We start from the raw sequence: 17,337 nt of genomic DNA on the forward strand, positions 1-17,337 counted from the left end.
CAGGTGATACATGAGGGGAAAAGAAAAAAAATAGAATATATCAAGTACATGCTAGAAGTTGCTACTCTTGGCAATTGTCCTCTGTATAAAGTCTCTTACTGCCCTCTTCTGGCAGAGACTGGTATGTTCAGCAAATGCATCTTCCCTATTGATTTTGTAGACTACTCATACAGGAATGTGCATTTATAATGGAACAATATACAGAATAAGTTTTCATGTGTTTCTACAAAAAATGTAAATTGACACATTTAATATTTTTTACATAGTTTTGGTACATTGTGGTAAGAGCAGAATTACCCTTGTACTTCACATTAGTTTCAGTCTAATTTTGCATATACTACTTATGTTTAATCCTCTTCTTTCTTTAGGTATTGAAAAATCAAATCTATCTCAACTAAAGGTATATACTGCGAGCCTTCCGCCAGATGACTATATACCCCCTGCCAAGAGTGATCTCAAGCCTTCCTCTACAGAAGACTCCGAGCTTGAAGGTACGGAACATCGCCTTTGCAGTAACAAGCAGAAATGTTATAAACGTGAAAATCTGACAATAAAAATAAACTTATATGTCAATGGACTTACATTGACACAGTCAACTGGCATGGATACGCAAACATATAATACGTGTCTGCCCGATCCTCCACCATGTTAACCCATAGTTCTCAGCCCCCGGCTTACTACTGATTACTCCTTTATTTCGACATGGAGGTTGCACCTGCCTAGCCAATGGCAGACCTTGACCCGTGATTGGCTAAGAGGACACTTCCTGTGTTACAGAATGAAGCAGGAATTGCTGGGACTAGGCACTGTGGGAAGAATGCAGTGGGGGAGCAGACCAAAATAGTATAGGGGGGTGTTTGTTTTTTGGTGGGGTTGACTATTTAGCCCAGTCTGGTCTGATCCTTGATTTATACATTCTATTTTCCAAATAACCTCTTTAAATTATACAATATTCCATAACATAACTCTGCTATGATATTTTCCCCATTAAGTCTCTGTCCACCATGACATACCGGTACGTCAGAAGGTCCAAGGCCTCTATGAAGCAAACTCAGAGCTGAGCTCGTTTCATAAAGGGTGAGCACCAGCTACTATCAGCAGCCAGGTCATTGCCGTTGAGGATGGGCCGAAGCGATCTTGCCCGTCCTTAACCCCTTCAATGGCGCTAATTGCGGCATTTAAGTGTGAGTGACAGGATCTGAGCTCAATCGGGACCCCCGCAGTGTGATCGTATTCCCTGACTGCTGGAGGTCCCCTACTTACCTCCATGCAGCCAGCTCTGTGATCTTCTAATAGAGTCTCTATGTGAAGATCACAGATAACACTGATCAATGCTATGCAATGGCATAGCATTGACCAGTGTATGTAATCTAATGATTGCATGTAATAGTCTGCTAGGGGGACATAAAAAATAAAAATAAAAAATTAAGTTTAAAAAAAAGACAGCCCCTCCCCATAGGTTGCAATCCAGTGCTCCAGCACCAAGAAAAAGTTAGAAATAGTATTCATATTAGGGGATAAATCCCACGGTGTGTTTCAAAAAGTTTTATTTTCACACACTAATATGATGTAAAAACAAAACTCACAAAGTTGCTAATTTGTTTTCTGTATCACCCCAAAAATATTTTTTGAAAAAGAATGGTGCCAATACAAAATAAAATTGGTCCAGCAAAAAACAAGCATATATATATATTTATATATATTTATTTATTAGAGGTAAGAAGGAAAATTAAAATACAAAAATTATAGATGCCCTACTGAAAAATCAGTCAATCAAAAGGATGTCTTAAGAGGATAGAGAACAGTATTTTAACAATCCCTTAAAGAGCCTGAATTATAGGAGCACATACACACAATTGTACACAATTGTTTTCCGCAGTAAAAATCAGCCAGAAATAGATTTTGTAAAATGGTTTATTTAAATAAAGATGAAGGCAGTTTGGAAAAAGCCAGAACATATTTTGCAATTTTCCTTTGAATGTAAGCGGCTCTGTTTTTTGTTTTTTTTAATTCAATATTTTATTGTACAGCTCTGTTACTTTCTGCGGTCTCCATTTAAGCCTCTTTATGCGGTGTTCTTATTTTTCTGTATTCTCCTCGGAAACATATTTTTATCTTTTCATTAACCTTTTTATACTCCACATAATAACCTCCTGTCTAATGGAATGAACTAGAACCTCAGGAACATTTTGGAAACCTAGAAGTGTTTATAAAACAAACTACCGCTATATATTGCCGCTATATAAGGCCGCAGCTCTCCACTGCTCCAGTACTTTCAAAATTTTGACTCATTTCAATGTCTATGAGAAATATATTTTGCCTGGATATTCAACACTAGATTTTTCCCTCTATGTGCAAGCTGTTTTCTCTATAATACGTAGAGGTACAAACCCAGTTTATTTCTCAGCCTCAGCTTTAAACAAAGGATTTTGACAATGTTCACACTAAGTAAGTTACGTAATAATCACGGCCGTTGTTGCGTTGTAGCTTACGTAGTATTGCCTTCTATGGATCCCTAGAGGGGCCGCAAAGAACTGAAATGTGAACTGACAGAAAATCTGTCAGTTCACACAATGGAGCGTGCGGCTCCGGACACACGCTCCATTGTGAGCAGTGGGGAATTGGGATGCAGGCGCACACTGATGTGCCCACATCCGAATTCAGCGTCAGTGAAGATCACTTGGATGATCTTCTCTGACACCGGCCTTTCCAGCCGGTGTCTCACGCCATGTGAACATGGCCTAAAAGGGCACTCCAGCGGAAAAAAAAAATCATATCAACTGGTTTCAGAAAGTTTTGTAGATTTGTAATTTACTTTCAGTAGTTATCAGCTGAAAGTGGTGTATTATCTCCAGTCTGACACAGTGCTCTCTTCTGCTACCCCTGTCCATGTCAGGAACTGTCCAAAGCAGTAGAGTTTTTTTATGGGGATTTGCTACTGCTGGACAGTTCCTGACATGGACAGAGGTGGCAGCAGAGAGCATTGTGTCAGATTGAAAAGAATATACCACTTCCTGCAGGACATACAGCAGTTGATAAGTACTGGAAGACTGGAGATTTTTAAATAGAAGTAATTTACAAATCTATATACCTTTCTGACAACAGTTGATTTAAAAGAAAAACTGTGGGGGACATTTTATTAAGTCCGCCATTTTTTGCGCCAGCCTTAAAAATGTTCTTTGCAGCACAGATGCTCCCCAGATATATATATATATATATATATATATATATATATAGTATTTGTATAAATAAATACTGGCCTGATCTTTTTTTTTTTTTTTTTTTTGAGAAGAGCATTAAGGCCCTATTCTACGGAAAGTTTATCGCCCGTTACAGGCCGATAATCGTGCCTTGAAATAGAAAACGACGATCAGCCGACATCGTTCATGTCGGCTGTTAGTTGCTGTCGTTTGTCTTTCAACCATGTTGATAAATGACTGTGATAGCGGCGATCTGCTGCCGTTGCTCCGTGGAATAGGAGGCAGCAGACCGCCGCTATCCTCTATGGGCTGCCCGGACGATCTAGCGATCACTTGGGCAGCCCCCCTGCACCTCCCCGCGGCCCCTCCCTCATCTTGTTACTCACCATGGACAGCCCAACACAAGTCTCGCTCCTGCTAGCCACCGCCGCCCTTTCCACTGCTTTCCATGCTGGTTCTCCTCTGGCTTCGGTATCTATTTTCTTCTTTCAGCCACTGCTGCAATGCCCCCTCTGTCCACTAGCATGTGCGCATGGCAGCTTGCTGTGGGTTTAAAGGGCCAGTCTGTCTCCACCTGTTCCTGTCTTCTGTCAATCTAGTTCCACCTGCACCTATTTAAACTCATTCTGCCTCTCCATCTTTGCCTGAGTGTTGTTTGATTCTTGCATTCCAAGTGAGGGTGTGCTTCTGCTATTTTGCTGATTGCCCGTGTATCCTGACCTGTGCCTCTTCTTTGGCTTATGATTTTTGCCTAATCCTCATCTGTACTATTTTCATCTCCTGTTGAGGACACAATGTGTAGGTACACTAAAATATCTGACAGCAATTGGCGATTAACAATGATTTTATGGTAGGCTCAAAAGATGCAAACAACAACATAAAAATAAGTTTTCATTAGTCGTTTGATCGTTGTCTGCCTACACTCGGAAAGATTTAGCGATTTTTCTTTGTAATAGGGCCCTGAGGCTTGTCAGTCATTTTTGTGGCACAAATTGCGGATCCATAAAACTATGAACAGCCCAACAGAAATCACTGGGCTCTATATTTGTCCATAATTGGCTATCCGCAGTGATGGACAAACTTAAAGTGACACTATCCCCCCTGTTTGCATTCTGACTTCTCTTCATAGATGTAAAGGGTAAATGTAGCAGCTTTCATAACTTATTTTATATCATAAGTCATGGTGCTTGTTCAAGTAAAAAGTGATCTTTTATCATCTGCAGATTGTGCTAAGTGGGCTGGGCTTCACAGCGCCACTTAGCCCCACCCACAGAGCCACCATTGTCCCCGCCCCTCCATGATTATATAAAATCAAAATATCTGCACCAACAGTTGCCTTCTCACCAAGCTGCTTGCCTATTGTCTTTTAGCCCATCCCAGCCTTGTGCAGGTCTACAATTTTGCCCTTGGTGTTTTTAGACAGCTATTTGCTCTTGGCCATGGTGGAGAGGTTGGAGTGAAATTAATACAGGTAATGAGTGCAGAGTAGGCTTCTTAAAAAAAAAAAAAAAAAAAAACTAACAGATCTGTGAGAGCCAGGATTCTTGCTGGTTGGTCAGTGATCAAATACTTATTTCATGCTATAAAATGCAAATTAATTATTTAAAAATCATGCAATGGGATTTTCTGGAATTTTTTTCTGTCTCTGGCAGTTGAAGTATAGCTATGATGAAAAAAAATAAACGCTGCAGAATCTATTGGTGCTATACAAATAACTTCTTCTTCTTTTCACTTCTTTTTCTTTTTACTTTTTCCTTTCACTTTTTTTTCTTTTCACTTTTTCTTTTTTTCACTTTTTCTTTTCACTTCTTTTTCTTTCTTTTGACTTTTTCTTTTTTTTCACTTCTTTTTCTTTTTTTCACTTCTCTCCATGCTTTGTAGGTGGGAAAACTTGCATAAATCCTTCAATTCTTCAAAAATCCACTTTAAAATGTCATTGTTTCCCTATTGCAGTTCACCAAATGAATAACAATATATACTTTTACCTTTAGAAGAAATGTACAAAAGACGCAGGCGGAAGAAGAAAAAATTAAAATTTGTGAATGAGGCCACTTCTGAGAGAGAAGAAAATACCCAACAAACACCTCAACCTCCACAAGAATCAGAAAGCAGGAAGATCAATAAAAACAAAAAGAGGAAATTACAGCGAAAGAGACAGAAACAAAGACTGAAGGCTGAAGGTCTATGGACCAAAGGGAGAAGCTGTCAGTCTGATGTGTGGCAGACAGACGGCAACAACATAAAGGAATCTGATGAACAGACTGAAGATGACCTGAGAAAGAAGAGAGAGGACTTGCTGGAATTCCTTCAAGCTACTCAGGAGCTCTACTTCTCTGATAGTATGTGCGGTATTTTCTTTACTTAGTCAAATCGGTGAATAAAGAAGAAGGTTAAAAGGAAACTGTCAGCAGGTTAGATGAAACCTGCTAATATCTCTCTATAATGCACGGGGCCATTTCCATGCAGTTTGTAGTTAAATCGCTAGGCTAGTAAGGGGGTTTGGTGCACTGGGGGCGGGGCTACTGTCCCCAGTGCACCAATCTGACCCTTCTAAGGCATATCAGCTGTGCGTGCCAGTCGGAGGGCGGGCCAGATCAGTGCACTGGGGGTGGTAGCACCGCCCCCAGTGCACCACACTAGCCCATGGATTTAACTACTAACTGCACAGACGCTGTGCCGAGGATGAATGTAAGAAACTTACCTATATCCTTGGCGCCCGATGCACTATAAGGCCATGTTCCCACTGCGTAATCATAGCCGCTGTAATAACGGCCGTGATTGCTACAGAACTTACTTAGTGGTACTTTAAAAGGAATCCCGACTGGAGTGTATACACATGGTATATGCTCGGGCCAGGATCCCTAGCGGCACCGCAAGAAACTGACATGTCAGTTTTTTGCTGCCGCTATTCATTGAATAGCAGCCGTAGAAAACACTGTCAGTTCACACAATGGAGAGTGCGGCTCTGGCCACACGTTCCATTGTGTACAGTGGGGAATTCTGATGCGGACGCGCACGGGATGATTTTTTTTTTTTTGCACTGGTCGGTCTCTTAGAACGTGTGAACAAAGCCTAAGGAGGTATCAGCAGGTTGATGGGAGAGCTTTCCAAGACACTTTTCATTGCTATTCCAGGCATGGCCCTCCAGCTGTTGCGAAACTACAAGTCCCATCATGCCTGGGCTGCCTTTGGCTGTCCAGGCATGAGGAGAATTGTAGTTTCGCAACAGCTGGACGGCCACAGGTTCCCTACCCCTGCTCACTCATTAGGCATAACTAGCTGATTGGGGGGGGGGGGGAGGGGGCTACACCAGAGGACACCCCACAATCTTGAGGACAGGTTACTACTCTCCTGTTAGAATGCATGCCACCACTACATCTGTTCTCTGCAGAAGCTGATGAAAAACACTGATGACTTTACTATTCCCCAGCTTCTATAGAGAATTATTTGGGCAGTGGTGCACATGCACGATCCCCTGATCCATTCTAACAGGAGACTGGGGTGCGCCTTCTCATGATACCTTTTTCAGATAGGAATTCCCTATTTTAACATCCTTTACACCAAATTTCTGGCTTAGGAATGTCAAATTTTTGCAAAATACTTATTTGAACTCATATTTGAAACTTTTTGGAGCGTCACAGGGCATGGTGCCTCTTTAACTTACAAAGAATCACAACAGTGGATGGGCGTAAATCATAGCTGGAATCTACGTCAGTTTTCACCGCGCAGGCCACCATTACACAGGCAGATTCATCGAAGGGGTTTCAAATCAACTGGTTTCAGAAAGTTATATAGATTTGTAATTTACTTCTATTTAAAAATCTAAAGTCTTTCAGTACTTATCAGCTGCTGTATGTCCTGCAGCAAGTGGTGTATACTTCCCAGTCTGACACAGTGCTCTCTGCTGCCACCTCTCTCTATGTCAGGAACTGTCCAGAGATGTTTTCTATGGGAATTTAGTACTGCTCTGGACAGTTTCTGACATCGACAGAGGTGGCAGCAGAGAGCACTGTGTCAGACTGAAAGGAATACATCATTTCCTGCAGGACATACAGCAGCTGATAAGTACTGGAAGATTTAAGATTTTTTAATAGACGTATATTACAAATCTCTGGAACTTGCTGGGATTTGAAAGATTTTGTTTTTAATGAACTTTAAAGTGTTACTGTCTTTTTTTTTTTTTTTTTTTTTTGCAGAAAGCAATAGTACAGGTGATTTAAAGAAACTTTGTAATTGGGTTTATTAGGCAAATATGCCATTATCTGCATTCAAAAAGACTTTCCCCAGCCCCCCCCCTCCTCTCTCATCCACTGCTCATTATCAGGAAATCTCAACTAGTTTACATCAGTCGAGCCCTGTGTAACCTATGGAGAGGGGAGGGAGGAGGAGGGAGATTAGTCACTAGTAGAGAGCAGAGAAGAAAGGATTACACAGTGGGAGCTGTGTGAAAGCCAGTATTTAGAGGTCAGAGAGGTCAGTGCTGACTTCAGAGGAGATAGCCTGGTGATGTAGCTGTAAATTAACTCTTTGTTGTCCTGTTTTGGTGCCTCATCTCCCTCCACCCCTCCCCTCTCCGTAGAAAACCATGAAGACAGGGGGGGAGAGCTTCAAACTGCTTTTTCATGATAAAAATGCATTTTTCAGCTAATAAAGCCAATTACAAAGTTTCTTAAAATCACCTGTTCTATTGATTTCTGCAAAAAAAAAAAAAAAAAATGTAAACAGTGACACTTTAAGCGGTCATATCGGTGGGTTTCTATTACGTGCCACTAGTGCCAGGGTGCACATAAAATATGCCCCAATTCTTACAGCATTCACCAAAAGACATGTTGTTGTGCAAGTGTATCTTGTTTTCCATCCTTGGGCTCGTACAAAACAGCTGAAGATCTTGAAACTGAGAAGTAGAATATGTAGTTACATTACACAGTATGAATCGCTGTCTCCAGAGCCCGGACGCTTTCACATATCTCTCTGATGTTGATAAACTTTAATTATTTGCAGATCCGAGTTCCATCATAGACCTGAGTTTTGGTTTACATTTCTGTTAGAATCTTTGATGGTGTCGGTCTGTTTTTCAGGCAAGTCCAGATGTGCGGCCTCGGCTGTGATGGTGGATCAGATGGGGGAGGTTCTGGAGCAGATCAGGAGCGGTGCAGCGCCCTCCTCTGAAGTTCAGCTCTTACATCATCTCAGAAGCCGGCTTCTCCTACAGGATATTGAAAGATTCAACAATTCCTTGGACGGCTTCAAAGCTCAGTCCTCCATGCCCCTTGGTATGTATTTTTAACAGTTTTATATAAATCCGTGCCGTCATTCCTTAGGTTCTACATATCATACAGGGACAGAAGACGAGCTGGAAACAAAACTGTCAAACGCTGAAAAATTAAACTGTAGGTTGAATACAAAATATCCATGTTTTATATTGTCGAGACACCTGGAAAATCTGGATTAATTTGGCATCGGGATTCTTTGCATTCCTGCCCTCTAAATAAATCTCCCACCTATATAGTGAGTAATATATAAGTAAATATAGGGTAACATCACTTTCTCTATTGGGATTTTTCCATACCAAGGCGGACATTCAACAGGGTGCAGGACTTATATACTCTGTAGAAGCAGAATGGTAGGACCCTTTAACCCTTTGAAGACCAGCCCCAAAATGACGCAGTGGACGGCACAAATTTTCATTTTTGCGCTTTCGTTTTTTCCTCCTCCCCTTCTAAGGGCTCTAGCACTTTCAGTTTTCTATCTACAAGCCATGTGGGGGCTTGTATTTTTCAGTAGTAATTGTACTATGTAATGGCGTCTTTCATTCTACCATAACATGTATGACGGAACCCCAAATATATTATTTATGAAGATATAAATTGGTGAAATCGTAAAAAAGAATGCAATATGGTAACGTTTGGGGGGTTCCTGTGCCATGTGTATGGTAAAAGCGGCATGATACCATTATTCTTTACGTCATCCCGAACACAACCATATGCAGGTTACGCAGATTCTCTAAGGTTATTTTTTTTTTATTAAATCCTTTTTTTTTTTTTTGCAATTAATTATTAATAAAACGGGCCTATTGTGACACTTATAACAGTTTCAGTTTTTCACCTATGGGGCTGTATGGGGTGTCATTTTTTTGCGCCATAATCTCTTCTTTTTATTAATACCATAATTGTGTATTAATTTTTTTTATGTATATAATGAAAAAAAAAAACTGCACTCCTGGCACTTTTTTCCCTCTTTTTGTTTACACCGTTCGCAATTGGCGATGACGACTTTTATACGTTAAAAGATCAGATAATTACGCACGCTACGATATATAATGTTTATTTATTTTGATATGTTTTATTTAAATAATGGGAAAGGGGGGGGATTTTAACTTTTATTGGGGGGAGGGGCTTTGGGGTACTTTTAAAAACTTTTAATTTTTTTTTTTTAACACATTTTAAGTCCCCATGGGGGACTTTTACATGCAATCAATAGATTGCATACACTGTACAATGCTATGCCATAGGCAGTGGCGTAGCTATAGGGGTCGCAGCGGTCGCCATGGCGACCGGGCCCCTAGCTACAGGGGGCCCGCTGCGCCCCCTCGCCACTTCCTGCCTCTCTGCAGTTCTCCCGTCGGCTTTGGGAGAAGTGCACTGACACTACAGACTGCAGTGTGGGGTCTTGATTCCTCCCCATCACCTGTTTCCTGCTTCACTGCTGTCCGAGGGGGAGGGGCGAGAGAGCAAGGTCCGGCACCAGGAGGAAGAGGAGGCAGGAGGCTCACAGCATGACAGAGGAGAGCCCTGACCCCTGCAGCAGCCGGAAATAGATTCATCACCTCAGGGCTCTGTCCTCTGATAACAGCCGAGAGAGAGAGGACGCCCCCCACCTCCCCTGACCCGGCCTGCACGCTGCTGCTTCCTCTGGCTGAGGTAATCCTTCTGCTCATGGAGGAGGGGTCAGAGGTCACAGACTGTCACAACCTCAGGGGAAGCAGTGCAGGGTCCAGCATGTGGGTGAGGACAGTCAGCTGCTCTCTGGTCTCCTTGTCAGGGACATTTACTTGTTGTAGCAAAGTGAGTAGATTTAACCCCTTCACCTCCCCTTCTAATCACTTGTTTGCTGCAGTAAGTAAATGTCCCTGATAAGGAGACCACCTTTATTGGTCCAAACATAGTCTAACATGACTACATTTGAACCATTCCAGACCCTATATGTTTATTTTGCTGGGCTCAGAAGTGTAGCATGTGAATAACATAAGAGAAGAAGCAGAGCTGAATATGGTGCTGCCATATTCAGACTCGTACTGATCGCCAGAATGAGCGGGGAGAAGACCATGCTACAGCGCGTCTGCTTCCCGCTCAGTGTCTGCATAATCAGTCAGGCTCCATAGACTTACATTATAAGCCTGACTCTTTTTTTCTAACTGAGAGCGGAGAGTGGACGCGCTGGACGTCGTTCTCCCAATCAGTACAGGTCTGAGGTCTGAGACCCGGACCAAAACTTTTGACGTCTCTCTGTGATGTTTCTATGACATGTCAAAAGTTATTTTATGGGGACATTGACACTTTGCAATGACAGTATCGTAAACACTGTTTTAATCACCACACAAAAAAAATCGCATTCAAGCAAAAATCACAAATTTTTGGTCACACATTCAGAAAAAAATAAAAATTGTGTAGGCATCTTGTGAATAAAATTGGATCTGCGCACTATACTCAGCAGGTATTGTATAGTGGCCTCCAGTATAATGTTCAGTTATGGCTGTCAACACTGAAGAATGTGTGTAAGTTTTTGCTCCGGGTGCAGGATAGGCTAGCTATACCTCCGGTCTGTGTGTGTGTGTGTGTGTGTGTGTGTGTGGGGGGGGGCTGTGTGCGTGTCTGTGCTGTGTGTGTATGTGTGTGGGGGGGGGGGGGCTGTGTGTGTGTCTGTGCTGTGTGTGTGTGTGTGTGTATGTGGGGGGGCTGTGTGCGTGTCTGTGCTGTGTGTGTGTGGGGGGGGGGGGGTTGTGTGTGTGTGGGGGGGCTGTGTGCGTGTCTGTGCTGTGTATGTGTGTGCTCTATGTGTGTGTCTATGTGCTGTACTACAACCTCATCATGGCCTGCTGGCAGTTCATGATGGGAGTTGTGGTTTTTCAGCTGGAGAGTTAAAGATTAGTTGGTACACAATGATTAGGAAATGACACAGTACAGTCCATTAATTATAAGGGACTGTGGTACAGTACATGAGGTAGAGGCAGTGACAGTTCATTAAGACACGGTGGCACATTAGAGGGAGTCGCCTTAGAGTCATTGGATTTAATTTTTTTTGTTCTCTGACTGTCCTCCGATGGGATGGGGGAGGGGGGCCCCAAGCTAAAATTTTGCACCAGGGCCCATCAGCCTTTAGCTACGCCCCTGGCCATAGGCATAGCATTGATCAGTGTTATAGGCGTTCTGCTGATGTAGAGTGTACAGTTACGCACAGGGTTGTCTGGTGACAGACTGCCAGGCCGTAACTGTACGTCCAGGACCGTATAGGGGTTAGTAAAGACCATTAAAAAAATTTGATAAATTTTAAATTCAAGAAACAAATGAAGGATTAAAAAAATCATTAAAAAGCCAATATAAAAGGTGTTCATAGCCTTTAAGCATGAGATACAGAGCCTATTAAAAATACCAGACAAGGTCAGGGGGGTGTTTAAAGAACCTCACTTAAAGGGGTACCCTAGTGAAAATATTTTTCTTTCAAATCAACTAGTTTCAGAAAGTCAGTAATTTACTTCTATTTGAAAATCTTCAGTCTTCCAGCACCTATCAGCTGCTGTATGTCCTGCAGGAAGTGGTGTATTCTTTCCAGTCTGACACAGTGCTCTCTGCTGCCACTTCTGCCAGAGACGGGAGCTGTTCAGATCAGTAGCAAATTCCCATAGAAAACCTCTTCTGCTCTGGACAGTTCCTGACATGGACAGAGGTGGCAGCAGAGAGCACTGTGTCAGACTGGAAAGAATACACCACTTCCTGCAGGACATACAGCAGCTGATAAGTATGGGAAGATTGGAGATTTTTAAATAGAAGTAAATTACAAATCTATATAACTTTTTGAAACCAGTTGATATGAAAGAAAAAGATTTTTAACAGAGTACCCCTTTAAAGATTCTGCTCACTAAAAACCAAACTGAAGATTTCTGCCAAAAATTAAATGGGCAGAGAACCAGTACAAAAGCACAAGATGTACAAAGCTTGATGTGAATTGGACATTTTTTTGTGCATTGGAATCCAGTTCCTCTTCCTTTGTGTATGTAAAGATACAAAAAGAAGATGACGACCAGAGGATTTACAATGATCATATCTGACTCAGCAGTTTGATATGGTACGACCTCTGACTGGACTAGTCCGATTACATGGAGCAATTTTCAACAATTAACGACTAACGATAAACGATCACAAACGAGATTGTTTATCGTAAACCTGAAATCGTTCACCATATTACACAGAACGATGGTCGTTAGTTACGATCGTTACTACGTTCATTATTGCGATCGTTACTATGATCGTTTATTCCTCCTGATCCCAGCAAAACAATGAACAATGTGCAATTACACTGAACGACTGGTGAACAAATGCGAAACTGGAGCGAACGAATGTGGAATTACAGCGAACGATTAACGATAATTTTAGGTTCAGATCTAAATCAGCAATCAACGACATACGAGCGATTTTTCAATCGTTGCCTGCAATTACACAGAACGATTATCGTTTAAATTCGAACAATATAACGATTGTTCGCACGATAATCGTCCCGTGTAAACTACTTTCCTTGGGCTGTTTTCTATTTACCTTCAATGGGGTTAACTTCTGCAAGACATTTGTGGCCCTATCTTATGGAGTATTAGCAGCTCATACAGGCTTTGCTCATTCTTATGCATCCTTAGGCTATGTTCACACATTGTAGATTTTATGAAAAGAACGGCCATTGTTTTCAGTGAAATGTGTTACATTGAAGTCAATGCAACAACAACAGTGACTTCACACTGCTTTGAAATCTTGGAAAAACGCCAATAAGAACACCAGTGGCCAAATGTTAGCTGGAGGTCAATGGAAGTTTATGATCGGCCTTACACACATGGGAGGAGATTTATCAAACATGGTGTAAAGTGAAACTGGCTCAGTCACCCCTAGCAACCAATCAGATTCCACCTTTCATTCCTCACAGACTCTTTGGAAAATGAAAGGTGGAATCTGATTGGTTGCTAGGGGCAACTGGGCCAGTTTCACTTTACACCATGTTTAATAAATCTCCCCCATGGTGTTTTTTCCTCTTTTCTGGCGTTTTTGAGACTCTGTGGCCGTTTTGTCAAACCGCAGCATGCAGAGGGGGGCCTTTTTTTTGCCAACTGTAGCGTTTTTTTTGTCCCATAGAATTTAATGGGATTGTTCTGGTTGTCTCAAAAACGCTATTGCTGTAGGTATGGAGTTTTTATTCTGACGTTTTATCAATTTTTGTGGTTCAGCAGCTGGGTCATGTGATGGCAGAGGAGAAAAAAAATCAGCACTCAAAAATGCCTAAACTACGAACAAGATTATTCACACATAAAGTCAAAAACTGGAAAAAGAAAAAAAAATAGAAAAAATGACAGGAAAAAACCCAAATGCATGAAAAAAATAAAAATAAATGCCACGCACTGCATTGGGTTCTCTTCTGGCATTTATTTTTGGCCTGAAAAAAGCCAGACAAAAAGTGTGTATGAAATCTTTAGCAGATCCTCTATACAGTATTTTTACTGAACTGAATGTACATTTAACTAAAATTTAAAGGTGTATTCCCCCCGTGACCTAAAAAAAAGTAAAATGCTCCCAAACCTAGCTGGTCTTACTCACCATGTCCCTCTGAGAATGTTTGTTGCGGGGCGGGAGGAGGTTGGTGCCGCGGGTGAGTTGGTTGAGCTGCGGGGAGGGGGGGAGCACAGGAGGCGGGTGAGCTGCAGGGGGGGGACAATGTCAGGGGCCACAGGTGAGCACGGGGGGCACATAGGTAACCTGGGGAGAGGGAGTCGGGAGCAGCTATCAGTGTCCTCCCTCACTTCAATGGGCAAGGTTAGAAGCGATAACCCAGCCCATTGAAGAGACTGAGGACACGTGATCCCGACACAAAGGGTGGGCGCCAGGAACAGGGAGTGGTGATGGGTTGGACTGAGATTTGATGATTCTATGTGTTTGGTGGGGGGGTGAATGAACCTAGATAACAGCAAAACTGTGCAGAACCCATAATAAATTGATATTGGAAAGATGGAAAGCTATGGGTGAGCAACATATTGATGCAAAAAAAAAAAAAAAAATGGGGGGGGGGAATACCCCTTTAACTTTATAGTATATATTAAAATTGCTTGCAATACCTGCACTAAAACATACGAGTGATCCCTTGGACCCAAAAGCCAAACCATAAAGAAATGTGGCCCAGCTGGTTCCACTTTTGGGTCCAAGAGGCCATGTGTACGTTTATCTGTGGTTTGAGCAATTTCAGTTCATTAAAAGTTAAGTTTTAGTTTGGTGTATATTCACTTCTGTGAAAAATATTGTTTTGCTGTTTTTTCCCATGTATTTTCCCATTCAGAAACTGTAAAATCCTTATACTGTAGAAAACGATTAGAAAAAGGGAGTGTAATGAATTGTAATTTTTTTTTTTGAGTCTGCTTATTATCCTTTGTCTTTTGCAGATCACATAGAGGCGCTGTGTTCTTTGTTTGACTACTGGATTACGAACATCTTACCAATAAAGACAAAACCCACAGAGTAATTACAGTTCCGATACGTTGTGTCCTTATTCATGCGATTTTTACATTCACTTTTGTACATGTTTTTGAGAGACAAACAATTGCTGTCTTGGTCTTGGTTTACACTGATGTCATGGCTTCCTTTTTTAAAGGCTGAATAACTGATATGATGGATCAGTTTTGCAACAGTTAATGAGTAGAGATGAGCGAATACGATTCGATCGAGATGTAATTCGATCGAATATTGCGGTATTTGAAAGATTCAAATTCAATCGAGTAGTGAGGCGAATAGGCGGGAAACATTCGAAAGCCCTCCCATCGCAGTTGGAGCGTTTTTTAATCCAATCACCATGCAGGGAGGCTGTGAGGGACCCCGAGAGTACGCACGCAGCGTGAAAACAGCGCCTACACTCATTGGATGACTGAACCACATGACCTTGAATCGTAAATACTTGGCTCCCGCCTCTCGACCGCAGATGAGCTTTCAACCTAGCCAGGGAGAGTTCTTGCAGCAGGGAGAGAGAGGTTTTAGTAGTGTTTTGGTTACGCAGGATTACTACAGAACCCAAAAATCCTTTTCAGGGCTAAGATCCAGAGAAAAAGTCATCTCTGAATCCGAAGCTCTTCTCAGTGCTAAGAAATAGATGATATAACATCAGCATCAGCAGCTGTATTCATTCCAGTACCCTGTGTGTACAAGTGACTTATAGTGTCCCTGGTTTAGCTCACTAAGGGCACGTTAACGTTATACCTATTGTTCCAGTAGCCCAGTAAGGGCACGTGATATATATTGTTCCAGTAGCCCACTAAGGGCACCTGATATATATTGTTCCAGTAGCCCACTAAGGGCACCTGATATATATTGTTCTAGTAGCCCAGTAAAAGGCACGTGATACATATTGTTCCAGTAGCCCAGAAAAAGGCACGTCATACATACTGTTCCAGTAACTTTTGTACAGCGTAATGCGCGCGAATAACAGGACGCTCTATGGATGCACATTGGGATCATGTATGTAACGCTGCGCAAGAAATACAAACGAAATGTGTGAGCATTGCCATAAACGTTCGTAAAGTGTTCGCAAATATTTTTCCTTCGCAACTGAGTGGCATTATACTGCGATTTTGGGGTGTTGGGTGCACCCAGGCATGCTCCCCCTAATGTCACAGTGTCATTCCAGAGGTGTTTGCATCGTTTAGGGAGGTTTCATGGGGGGACTTGGTGACCTCCAAGTCCCACAAATTTTTTTTCCCCATAGACTATAATGGGATTGAATATTCGTTCGAATAGTCGACTCTCGGTGCCTATTCGATTTGAATTCTCGAAAGTCGAATATTTCACTACTCGCTCATCTCTATTAATGAGATCTGTCAGCTTTTTGAGTAGACTGGCACAGCAAACAGTGCGTCCATCAGGGACTATAAAAACCTAAGGGAGTGGATCCATAAATAGGCAGGAGATTCAGCAAAAAAACCAAACGTCTGCGACACCTCTCCTTTCTTCCTCCCCTCCCTCCTCATCATTAGCAACATTCATTACTCATCTAAGGAGATGGCGTCACAGACCTGGGGCACAGACACTCTAGGCCACTCCTGTACAACACAGTGCTGTAAGTTTAAAAGTTCATGTTTTGCTCTAAACAAGTCACTGGGCACATTGTAAGACACGACCGGTAAGGATTTACTCTCATCAAATGATTGGTACTTGCGGTTTGGTGGGGTGTGTTGGTGAAGTCGCTTCAAGGGTATGTTCACGTGGCTAGTAAAAAAACACTAGTATAAACCATGAGCCTCCAAAACAGCTTAAAAAATAAAAATAAAACAAAAATAAATAATAATGAACTGCTGAAATGTGGGCCAGGTCCAAAGGAACAGGAGCTGCTCTCTGTTAGGGCCTTTCCATTCATGTTTATAAAACAGGATTTTGTTTTGGTGTTTTGCATCTTTGTCTTCTGCCTCATTAGGGTATGTTCACACTAAGGAATAGGTGAGGAATTGAGGAAGAAAATTTTCTGCTTGAAATTTCCTCTTCTTCAGCTCTGGCGGAATAGGCGCAGAATATGAGCAGAAAGCGGAAATTTAATGACTTCTATGGAATTTCTCTTTCGGAATCATCCCAAATTGCTGCGTGTACATTCCACCGTATGAACAATATAGAGGAAATCCCAGTGAACACAATGGGACAATTGTTATGGTAATAATTTACGGACATAATTTTAAGTAGGCGTGGATTCCGCTTCAAATTCCTCGCCGATTCCTCAGTGTGAACATACCCTTAGGCCATGTTCACACAACATATTTGTTAGTAAAACAATGGCCATTTTTAAATAACAATACTAGACTGCATTGAAGTATATAGAACACCGTCGGGGGTGTGAGCACACTGTATACACTGCG

General features: G+C 42.0%; 1 protein-coding gene across 4 annotated transcripts in view; it reads left to right on the forward strand.

Moving 5' to 3' along the window:
- Positions 1–14,966, forward strand: part of ERICH1 (glutamate rich 1) — a 31,372-nt gene extending 16,406 nt beyond the window's left edge. For 3 of the 4 annotated variants that reach the window (XM_069973448.1, XM_069973450.1, XM_069973451.1), the window contains 4 exons: positions 369–491; positions 5,192–5,539; positions 8,279–8,473; positions 14,887–14,966. In XM_069973448.1, the coding sequence (XP_069829549.1) occupies positions 369–491; positions 5,192–5,539; positions 8,279–8,473; positions 14,887–14,966 (746 nt within the window). The remainder of the gene's footprint in view (positions 1–368; positions 492–5,191; positions 5,540–8,278; positions 8,474–14,886) is intronic. The other variant, XM_069973449.1, reaches the window with a different exon arrangement.
- The last annotated feature ends 2,371 nt before the right edge of the window (positions 14,967–17,337 follow it).

Source organism: Dendropsophus ebraccatus, chromosome 6 (assembly GCF_027789765.1).
Source record: "Dendropsophus ebraccatus isolate aDenEbr1 chromosome 6, aDenEbr1.pat, whole genome shotgun sequence".
NCBI lineage: Eukaryota > Metazoa > Chordata > Amphibia > Anura > Hylidae > Dendropsophus > Dendropsophus ebraccatus.